At 34.9% G+C, this 12,264-nt stretch overlaps 1 protein-coding gene across 1 annotated transcript; it reads left to right on the forward strand.

Moving 5' to 3' along the window:
- The first annotated feature begins 9,555 nt into the window (after positions 1 to 9,555).
- Positions 9,556 to 10,497, forward strand: LOC100469276 (olfactory receptor 8K5). Its single transcript, XM_002926881.3, has one exon. The coding sequence runs from the start codon at positions 9,556 to 9,558 to the stop codon at positions 10,495 to 10,497; it is 942 nt and encodes a 313-aa protein (XP_002926927.1).
- Positions 10,498 to 12,264: the final 1,767 nt, after the last annotated feature.

The following is a 12,264-nucleotide window of genomic DNA, read 5'->3' on the forward strand; positions in this document are numbered from 1 at the left end:
GTTACCTGAGGCTTTGAATAAATAAATTATATATTTACTTTTGCTATTAACTTGTTATTATATAAATGTTTATACAGATAAAGTGTATACTATTTAATGTACTTAATTATTTGCTATGTACATGCATATATAAATATAGGTCTATGTTTATACAAGCTCTCACACACAATATATATAGAAGAGATAAAATTTAAAATGCATGTAGCCACAATAATTGCTCTGGAACACTTTTCTCATATCCTTCATACAGTGATAAATGTATATGACGATTTTGGTTTTCTAAATCCAATTTTCATTAGTTTTATTCAACTTGTATTCTATTTCTGTAAGAATTGATAGATCCATAATAGAATAGAACTCTCCCATATTCTACATTTAAAAGTTAAAAGTGTGTTTTTAGAAATGAAATGAAAACAATGATAAAATTTGGCTTATTTATGTTCTTTTGACTTATTTTAAGTAATATATTTTATTTGCCATGAAAAAGAAATGGTTAACACTAACCCAATGATTCAAATATGTTGCTATCACTTACTGACTTCAGCAAATTCATTTATCATCTCTCAGACCGAATATAATTCCACCTATATCACATAATTATTGAAGAAAAATAGGAGATACTGCAAGCAAAATGTTAAATGTTGCTTTGAGTGTATAAGTACTCAAATTATAGATAAGATAGTAAGATAGATATATAATAGAAAGATCATAGAGATAAATGATGGATAGATCGATGATAGATAGGTAATAAATGATAGATAAGTAGGTAGGTAAACAATATATTTATAGGCAATTGCTATGTGAGGTTTTTTTAAAAGGAAGATGTGGATGAGTATAAATCATGAAAAAAAAAACTTTAATCAGCCAATTTATCTTTCCCCAATTTTAAATCCCTGGTCCATTTTATTTAAATGGCATTTAAATGTAAATGCATATGGATGATTTAACATTTTCTTTGATAAATTACTAGCCCATAAATTTTCACAATTTCTCATATGCTGCTTAGAAGCTACCCAAACATTTGCCAAATGTATGAGTCCTTTCAGCAAATAATGTTAATCCCAGATTTTCAAAACTGAATATAACATCTGTCCATCACATCTGAACTATCTTATGCAGTAACTATTCAAGTGAATATTTACATAGAAACTGAAACTGAATCAAATTTCAATTCTGTGAACTAGTCCCCATTCAAGTTCTCAATACCCATATGTGACTAGTAATCATTATCCTGAATGGCACAAATTATAGACATTTCCATTGCTGCAGAAAGTTGTATTGGTTAGAATTTGCATAATTTTTAAAAAATGGCACTTCCAAAGGGAATTTAGAAATTTGATTACATTACTTTTTCAGCAATGCCCGTCCTCTGCAAAATTAAAGATGATATTGAAATAGAATTGAATGATAGAATGCAGAGTTAGATGAAATGACCTCTAACATTTTTAAGACTCATATGATTCTATCAGATTTAAAACAAATTTTCTAATTGATCTACTACATATGAGGAAATTCAAAGAAAAAAAAAAAATTACAAAATAAATTGAACTTACCAAAAAATATTTTAAACTTTCAACTTTAGAAACTTCATACCCTTTTGTCTGCTTTTCAGTCTTTAGTCAAAAATAATTTAAGTTAATGATTATATGGTATACAGAGTTATTATATTAATAGTATATATGTGAAGATAACCCTAGGTAAAATAATTGAAGGCAAATCTTATCTATTAATGAACGACAAGCAGAATAACAAACTGATAAATACAGTTTTAACATATTCAATTTTTTCCTCTAAGAGGACACATTTGGATAGAAGGGACAGCTATTTATAAATACACACTTTACATGTGCCTCTAAGGACCTCTAGTACCACTTCCACGTTATAGGGTAACTAATGAAACCTTAGGAAACATTGCTTCTCAAGGGACTTTACATTTTCCCGTGGTTCATATACCTCCCTAATGTGTGTTATTAACTAAAATGCTGCAAAGAACTTAAGGAAATATCAAGCAAAAGATGGGGAGATTTTTGAAATCAGTAAAATATAATAGGAACAACAATGAAGATAATCTGTTCAATAGAAAAGTCAATTACTGAAATGATAAATAGACGTTTCTAGGCTTGTTACAAACTTTGTCTTTATGCGGATGTTCAAGATAAGGAAACTGACAAATGTTACTATTTTAGAGCAACACAGACACACACGGTAAACAAGCAAATTCTGATGGTTGGGACACCTATCTCTATTGTCAGTTTAACATGCAGAATGGGTTGGAAGAAACCTTGCTAGAAATCCTGTTCAGAGTCAGTGTTTATGATGTAGGGAAGATGTTGGGTTTTGCAGCTGACAGCCAAGATGGAATTCTTGAGACATCTTTGGTGCGAAAAGTTGGTTTTATTAAGGCACAGGGACAGGACCCATGGGCAGAAAGAGCTGCACTGGGGTCATGAGGAACAGCCCATTATTTACTTTCAAGTTGGGAGCTGGTTAGGGATAGCATGAGCCTCCCAGGTATTTTGGAAACAAGGTTTTTAGGACCTTGAGGGGGCAAGCTATTGTTAGGAAAAGGCCATTTATTACTGTTTAGTAAAAACTCAGTCATGAGACCCTTCGGATATAGATCAGTGGGTCATATGCTTGGAGGATGATTGTTAACATGCACCTTGGGGGGGGGTTAGAGATAAAAGAAGTTTCCAAAGGAATTTTTATACATTAAAGTAGACTTTCAGGATCCTGGGGGGTTGGGATAATGCTAAGCTAAGATTGCTTTTTGCCCTTAGCAAAGTATTAACATTGAGGCAGCTGAGCTCCCAGAAGAAGTTTACTCAATATTTGTTTCAAGGGCTTGTCAATGGGCTGTAGGAAGTAAGGAAATTTATTTTTTTTTCTTTTGCCTTTGCTTTCCAAATCACTTACACTCATCAAACTAATATTCACTGATGGATGATAGACTCTAGTCATTATGTTGTGCACTGGAGATAAGGGGTTATCAAAAATAATGGAATATTCACTTCTAGAATGATTGAGGAATAAATATCTTCCCAAAGACGCTTACATCAGAATATGTAGAAATCTGATCTGAAAAAGAGTGGATAATGATCATGGGGCATAATGAGAAGTGATGTGGGAAACAAAGGCAGAAGAAAAATTATAAAATTTCCTTACTATCTAACAGCTCATTGACAAGTCCTTGAAACAGGCAGAGGGACATTCCTCTAGGAACTCAGCTGCCTAGATGTTTACAGGGGTAGAAAGACCTAAGCAAAGTGATTAAGATGGTAGCATGGAGTTTGAGACTTTGGATGACTTCTAAAGTGCACATATTACAGTGAGACCCCATAAGCCCAGATCAGGAGCAACTACCAGGAAAAAAGAGTCTACCAGGGATCTGTATGAGAAAAGGAGTGATTCGAACAGGGCGAGATACATTCAAATTCTGTCAAATCTTAGTGAGGAAACATTGAATATCTAAGGGCTTCCAATGGAGACACCAAAAGAGAGAACTTGCCCCAGAGGAAAGGATTCACTATACTCCATTCTAACAGAGCTCAACTTCAACTCTCAAAAGGATTAAGTCTATTTGCAAGTAAATAAAAGTAAACAAACTCCTTGCCAAAATAAAACTCAACACTGTTTAAAAAAGATTTAAAAATTCCCTACTCAACTACAGAATGTTTGCAATGTTTAGCATGCAAAGTTATATTTCTCTGCACGTGGAGGAAGCAGGAAAATGTATCCATAACCCCAGTAAAAACAAATCATCAGTACTAGACCTAGGAATAACAGAAATAATAGAATTAGCAGATAAGGGCTTTAAAACAGTTGCAAATGTTTGCAAGAATTTAAAGGCAAACACAAATATTAAAAAGAGAAACAGGAAATATGATAGAGAACCTAAATGAGTTATTAGGAGGTAATATCAGACATGAACATTTATTATTCACTTTTTTCTTATAATAATATTTTTATTATATTATGTTAATCACCATACAGTACATCCCTAGTTTTTGATGTAAAGTTCCATGATTCATTACTTGTGCATAACACCCAGTGCACCATGCAATACCTGCCCTCCTTAATACCCATCACTGGCCTATCCCAATCCCCCACCCCCCTCCCCTCTGAATGCCAATTCTCTTGATAAAATTTGGATTTTTTTTAAATGATTTTTTTTATTATATTATGTTAGTCACCATACAGTACATCCCCGGTTTCCGATGTAAAGTTCGATGCTTCATTAGTTGCGTTATAACACCCAGGGCACCATGCAATACGTGCCCTCCTTATTACCCATCACCAGTCTATCCCATTCCCCCACCCCCCTCCCCTCTGAAGTCTTCAGTTTGTTTCTCATAGTCCATAGTCTCTCATGTTTCATTCCCCCTTCTGATTACCCCCCCTTTCTTTATCCCTTTCTTCCCCTACCGATCATCCTAGTTCTTATGTTCCATAGATGAGAGAAATCATATGATAATTGTCTTTCTCTGCTTGACTTATTTCACTTAGCATTATCTCCTCCAGTGCCGTCCATGTTGCAGCAAATGTTGAGAATTCGTTCTTTCTGATAGCTGAGTAATATTCCATTGTATATATGGACCACAGCTTCTTAATCCAGTCATCTGTTGAAGGGCATCTCGGCTCCTTCCATGATTTGGCTATTGTGGACAATGCAGCTATGAACATTGGGGTGCATATGGCCCTTCTCTTTACTACGTCTGTATCTTTGGGGTAAACACCCAGTAGTGCAATGGCTGGGTCATAGGGTAGCTCAATTTTTAACTTTTTAAGGGACCTCCACACTGTTTTCCAGAGTGGCCGTACCAACTTGCATTCGCACCAACAATGTAGGAGGGATCCCCTTTCTCCACATCCTCTCCAACAATTGTTGTTTCTCGCCTTGTCTATTTTTGCCATTCTAACTGGCGTAAGGTGGTATCTCAGTGTGGTTTTGATTTTAATTTCCCTGATTATTCACTTTTTAACAGCAGACTAGACATTGCAGAAAAAGAATTAGTGAATTTGAAAACAAGACAATAGATTTTACTCTTAATGAGTTTGCACTAAGCATCCAAAGTTGGTGGGATCTCAGCTGAGGAAACACTACCATTGAGGTAAACATTATAGTAACTCAGTGCATTACAACATTATTACAGTTTTGCCATATAAAAGGACAAGGGATGTATATTAGTCATTTAAAGATGAGGCTTTAATTTCAAAATCTTCTAGTTGTCAACCATGTGACTTTGGGCAAATTATCTGAGCTTGGTGTCCTCTGAATATGGCAATAATAATATCTATCTTACTGACGTTAAATGGCATATTTTAACCCAGTGGCCACTGATATATTTGTATTTGAATAATAAATTCAAAGAAAAAAATCCTGTTTGATTATGATGTTATTTTCAAATTTATCCATGGTTTTTGGAACTGTTCCAATTTTACTGAGATAAAGCTGATGTCAAAGTATTTTCCATTGTTACTTTAATCATCAACAATGTGTAAATGAGTGCATTTGTATCATGTAAGTCTCCATGGAACTCTCCAGATCATTTATGTTATTTGTTCTTCTCCTCAAGTTGTCCCTTACATTTACATTTTTCACTAGGGAATATGTAGGGTGTCCTGGATAATTGGTAGGTAACACATAACAATTTTAAAAAATCTCTCAGTTGATTTGGGCATCATCATCTGGATGAATTACATGCTACTTCCTCAGGGAGCCTCACAAGGAGAAGAGAAGCATAAATTCTCCCTACCCAAAGAAAAAGCAAAAGTAATTTAGAAGAAGAAAACCCAGTTCACTAAAGGTGAGTGGTTAGGACTTGTTAATTTTGATTATCACCAGGGCCTTGGCAATTTTCCATGATTCCTGGCTTCCAACCATAGACACTCTTTCGGTCACTGACAGCTGATTCTTTCTAATACACCACAAAAATGTATTACATTTTTTGTTAACTGTAGTTTCCTGTGGTGGAATGGTCTTTTTAGGGCACTAAATCCTATGAATTGACTAGATGTCATAGATCCATTTGATTAGTGAGAATCAATAGTGGAATGTGGATATTACAAGTGAAGAGGAAGTTAGAAATATCTGAAGAAAATCATCACTGGTCTCACCAACTGTAAACTGTTAAGGTTAGCATTCCTAGATAAAATACAGAATGAAAGGTTATGTATGAATTTCAGATAAACAGAAAATAATTTTTAGTATATGTCTTATATAATGTTTAATAATATCCATTCCTATAAATATATCCAGTGAAATTATTTGAAGAAGAGTATTTTAAGATATATAGTTCCCATGCAGTATTTTATAAACTACAAATAGTTGTTATTTAAGGATGCACAGGCATAAGCGTGTAGATATTCTAGTTATTCATTTGTTTTCCCAACTGGGCTACTTACTACTTATTTTATTTGTGCAGAATGGGCTTTACAAACTGATTATGTAGACTGGCAAAAAATAGAATAACTTCTAAGAGTTATGGACAAAGCCCTGAATCTCAAATAACTCCTTACTAATATCACCATGCCTAAAGATTAAAAAGTCATCTCTTTGCATATTTTTATATCCTGTGTACTCTAATAGCCCTAAATGGAAGTATTTAAAATGTTTACATCATGGTGTTCAAAACTGATCAGATATCCTTTTCAACAAAGAATGGACAGGGTATTACTATCTCTTTAAGATCTTAATAGCAATTCTTTTTGATAAATACTCAGAAGTAGGGTTTCTTGGGCACCTGGGTGGCTCAGTCTGTTAAGCGTCTGCCTTCGGCTCAGGTCATGATCCCAGGGTCCTGGGATCGAGTCCCATGTCAGGCTCCCCGCTCAGTGGGAAGCCTGCTTCTCCCTCTCTGTCTGCCATTCCCCTTGCTTGTGCTTCTCTCTCTCTCTGTCTCAAATTAAAAAAATAAAATCTTAAAAAAAAAAAAAAAGAAGTAGGGTTTCTAGATCATATGGGGAATTGCTAATCAACAGATACAATGTTTCAGTTAACGCAAGATGAAGAAGATCTAGGGATGAGTTATACAACATTGTGTGTATAGTTTACAATACACTATTGCACATTTAAACATCTTTTCATGAGGTAGATCTCATGTTAAGTATTCTTACCACAATAAAAAAAAAATTAATATGAAAAAAAGAATGGGCAGGGTAAAATAATCCAGACGTCTTCAGAGGGAGGTAATAACTGACACTGGAAAAGGAGATAAATTCAATAAACTCACTAGAATAATTCTTAGCAACACATTAAAGACTTCAAAGTGTTAGGATTGGTACTGGAATTCTGAATTCCTTGGTTAGCCCAGTGCATTTTCCATTCTGTGGGAAAACCCATGATAGCAGGTCCTACAACACGTGGCGCTTATTTGTGAAAGAGGAAGGGCCTTGAATTTGGGTGAGACCCAGTGGAAGAACAGTAGACAATATCATCAAGCAAAATGGAATAGAAGTGGTTCACCAATCTCCAGTATGTCTTCATTCCTCCGTGCCCATTCCTGGGATGAAACTGGCTACATCAACACTAAAAATTAGCAGATTCTTAGAACTCTGCCAACTGCCACCAAGTAGCTTCAGACTCCAGCTGACCTTGAGGTTAGGTCCCCAGGAGTTCCATGGGATCAGCAGAAGTGTCAAACTTGACCCATTCAGACCGATAGCTGGGCAAGCTAAAGCTACATATCTTGTTACGTTATAGTAATTCCATTCTCCATTTAACTAACTAAATATGTTCAACTCCAATTACTTCTCCAGTTGAAAATCATGCTTATAGCATTCTACATGTTCACTGAGAAACTGAGTGTGAAAGGAAGGGAATCCTGGTGGATTAAGCAAAAGCAGGTTCACTGTCTTCAATCATTTTTCTTCACTGACTTTCCATGTAAATTTTATGAAATGAAAAAGGAGAGACTTATCACTGAAATATTTGCAAATCACAGTGTTATACTCTACATATACCCCATTCTACAATTCAAGGAATAAATTGATATAATAAATGCTCAAATAAATATGTTAAAATGCTTTATAGACCTTATATCCACAGTGGAAGAATTAATTCATGAATATAAATAACCATATTAGAGGAAATATAGCATGTAAAATTCAATATTAAAAATCCCTGAATACTGATATAAATTGTATATTTTAGCAGAAAGGGACCTACATCTTTTTTTTTTTTTTGAAACTTTTATTTATTGGGGCACCTGGGTGGCACAGTCAGTTAAGCATCTGCCTTCAGCTCAGGTCATGATCCCAGAGTCCAAGGAATCCAATCCCATGTTGGGGTCCCTGCTCCCTTCCCCTGCTCATGCTCTCTCTCTCTCAAATAAATAGATAATTTTTTTTAAAGATTTATTTATTTGGTGGAGGGGATAGGCAGAGGAAGAGGGAGAGAGAGTCCTAAGTAGACTCCTGCTGAGCAGGGAGCCTGATGCAAGACTAGAGCTCAGGACCCTGGGACCACGACCTGAACTGAAGCCAAGAGTCAGATCCTTAACCAACTTTGCCACCAGGCACCTCAGCAATGCATCCAAATATTGTGCATTTTGAAGCTTATATTAATTTGACAGTTTTCTTTAAAAAAAAAAAAAAGGAAATAAAAATTACACATGTAAATTGAGGTGTAAATGTCAATGTTTATTTAAAGTAAAAAAATGATCTTAAAATTCACTTGTAAACAAACTAATAGTCAAAGCATCATAAAATCTATAAATACGTTTTTGTTAATGAAATTCTACATATATCTCAGCCTATGGGTGGTAGGAGTGTTCTTAAAAGCCGTTCTTACCACCAAAATGGATAGCACTATTCAGTGATAAGCATCATTGATTCTGATACATATAGATATACTCACTAACCATCAAATAAAGTATTATTTACTCAATCTCCCTTTACTGGACCCCACATGCCTGCAGACATGCCAGTGCATCTTGATATTAGCTGAAGCATGATGGAGCAGAAGCTGGAATGGAGAGAGAAAGTGGCCTTAATTATCAAGGCTAAAAGGCTAAAATATTTTACATTTTCAACTTTTACAAAGATTTGTCACTTTGTTAGATCATTGCTAAGTCCCCACCCAGGGCCTCGAAAATGCTTATGAGGGAATTTAAATCTCAAGCTTCATTAGCTCCATATTACTCTGCTTCTTTCTTTAAGAATATCAAAATTTCACTGGAATTCTCATACAAAATTGGAAGTATACTAAAGAAAAATTGTGATATCATTGTGAAGATGAAATAAAGCCTAATAAATCTATATCAATACTTATGTGACTTTATCAAAATCACGGATATGTTCCAAATATTGTTGACTCTATTCAGAGTTTAATCAGCCGTATCAGTGCATGTCTTTCATAGGGATCCCTCCTGTTGAGAAGCAGAAGGTTCTATCATTTCTTTTAGTTTCAAAATCAGATGGGGGAATTGTTTTTCTATCCCCATCACAAAGAAAAATCTACACTCTGTCTATAAATATTATAATATGTTTAAATGATACTACATGAAAGCTGATAGCAGCCTCTCTGTTTCTTCCTAGAAGAGCTAACTGGACTAAATGGGCCAACAGAATCTAACGTCCCTGACTGGGTTCATTCTGATGGGAGTCACAAGGCAGCCTGAGCTTCAGGTTCCCCTGTTTGGGGTCTTCCTTGTCATCTACACAATCACAGTGGTGGGCAACCTGGGGATGATCACCTTGATCCAGGTGGACTCCCGCCTCCACACACCTATGTATTTTTTTATCCAACACCTGGCTTTCATTGACCTTGGTAATTCTACTGTCATTTGTCCCAAGATGCTGGTAAATTTTGTTGTGGATCAAAATACCATTTCTTATTGTGCATGTGCCACACAGTTAGCTTTCTTCCTTATGTTCATTATCAGTGAATTTTTCATCTTGTCAGCTATGGCCTACGACCGCTATTTGGCCATCTGTAACCCTCTGCTCTACAATGTTATTATGTCCCAGAGACTTTGCCATGTGCTGGTGGGCATTCCATACCTCTATAGCACCTTTCAGGCTCTAATGTTCACTATTAAGATTTTTACATTGACCTTCTGTGGTTCTAATGTTATCAGTCATTTCTATTGTGATGATGTTCCCTTGTTACTTATGCTCTGCTCAAATGCACAAGAAATAGAATTGTTGATCATACTATTTTCAGCATTTAATTTGATCTCTTCGCTGCTGGTAGTCCTAGTGTCCTATATACTAATTCTTATATCTATATTTCAAATGCATTCTGCAGAGGGCAGGAAAAAAGCTTTCTCCACATGCGGTTCTCATCTGACAGTGGTGGTTGTGTTTTATGGGTCTCTACTATTTATGTACATGCAGCCCAAATCTGCCCATTCCTTTGATACGGATAAAATGGCTTCCGTGTTTTACACGTTAGTGATCCCCATGCTTAACCCCTTGATCTACAGCTTAAGGAACAAAGAGGTAAAGAATGCCTTCCACAGGGTCTTTAAGAATCAATGCAAAACTTGTATCTAATATTCAATATGGAATATTGTTCTAATAAACTATGATAAAGGCAAATGTCACTTAATAATCTAATAGATATAATTATATTCTTTTTGGCTCCAGAACAGAAACTAATTGTAAGGTACAAACAAATTCTTTCTCTTATATTCAGTCAATTTATTTATATATATTCAGTTGATATTTTGTATCTTAATAAAATGCACCCACCCAAAACGTTCCTTGCTTTTGATTCAAAGTTTCTTTTAGTTATCCCATAGAACCTCACATTTGTCCCACTGAAGACACTTATTAAACGTTGCGTCAGTAAACCAAGTATGTGTTTGTTTCTGTCAGGTTTTTTTTTGGTGGGGGTAGGTAGGTATCTTCTCAATCTTGTTTTCACTGTATTTTCTGAACCCACAACACAGTGTAAACAAAGTAAGTCTCCTGCAGATAATGTAGAGCTGGATCATAATTTTTTAATCCATTCTTTCAATCCCTATCTTCAGAGAATTTAATTTATTTACATTTAAAGTTATTAGATTACAAGGTCTTCTTTGTTTGTGGCTCAACACTAACTTGGGCATGCCAACAGTGAAGGTCCACAGGTGATTAAAAGAATGAGCATGGAAATATAAGCTGAACAATTCCAGAGATCACACAGGGCAGGAAGACAGGAGAATTTCAGAAAGCTGGAGTGTAGAGTCCATGTTCAATACCTGGGCATCCAAAGAAATCTCAGAGGTAAAAGTTCTCTTCATACAGTTTGAAAACAAGTCTCAAAAAAAGCCAAATAACCCTTGTTCATAACATTATTAACATCGTTTAACATGGTTTACAACTTAACATTATCTGAGGAAGACACAAAAATTATAGTACTCATTAATATGAAATTCCCAATATTTAGCATCCAATTACAAATACTGTCCATATGTGAAGGCAGAAACGTGTGAACCCACCAGGCGATGATTAAAATAGGTCTTGAAATGACAGAGATTATAGAATTATCAAGCAAGGATTTTAAAGTATATTAAACATATGTCCAATATACAGAATGATTTAATAAAAACCCTCACCTTTTGAGGACGTGAATGAAAAATTTAAAAATAACCTAATGGAATTTCTATAAATTAAGGTACAATAACAGATGCAAACAAATATATATATGGGATGAGAGTAACAGCAGCTGAAAAAGAAATGACAACTACACTTACACATGTCACAATAGAAGCTACCCCCAATGAAGCCAGAGAGAAAACAGAAATTGGAGAAACACTAAGTGTAAAACAGTAACAAGCTGCATGCTATACATTTAAATGTAGGTTCAAGTGGGAAAAAAAGAGTACAGAGAGCAGAAAAGCCACTGCAAGAAATGTTGGCCAGAATTTTTTTCAAATTCATTAAAAAACCACTATTTGATAATTTACATATATGTACATGTATATATATATGTGTGTGTATATGTGTGTGTGTGTGTGTGTGTGTGCGTGTGATATAAGAAGCTAAAATTATTCTAAGCAGGGTAAATAGAAAGGAAATTATACCAACATTACATTCAAATTTCTACAAACCAATGATAAAGAGAAATCCTTAAAAACAGAGATTAAAGATACTTTATGAACAGATGAAGAAAAGATTTACCACAGATACATTGGCAAAAACAAGACAAGTCATAAAGCATTATCTTATATAAAGCCATAATTATATACCCAGTAGAAATATCTTGGATAATGGATGCTGTATTGTCAAATATTAAATAATATTTCTCTAGGAAGTCATTCTTTCATTTACTCATGC

This window comes from Ailuropoda melanoleuca, chromosome 16 (assembly GCF_002007445.2).
Source record: "Ailuropoda melanoleuca isolate Jingjing chromosome 16, ASM200744v2, whole genome shotgun sequence".
NCBI classification, from domain to species: domain Eukaryota; kingdom Metazoa; phylum Chordata; class Mammalia; order Carnivora; family Ursidae; genus Ailuropoda; species Ailuropoda melanoleuca.

What these genes read in the sequence shown, in the direction of transcription:
- LOC100469276 (XM_002926881.3), top strand. Translation starts at nt 9,556, where the DNA reads ATGGGCCAACAGAATCTAACGTCCCTGACTGGGTTCATTCTGATGGGA.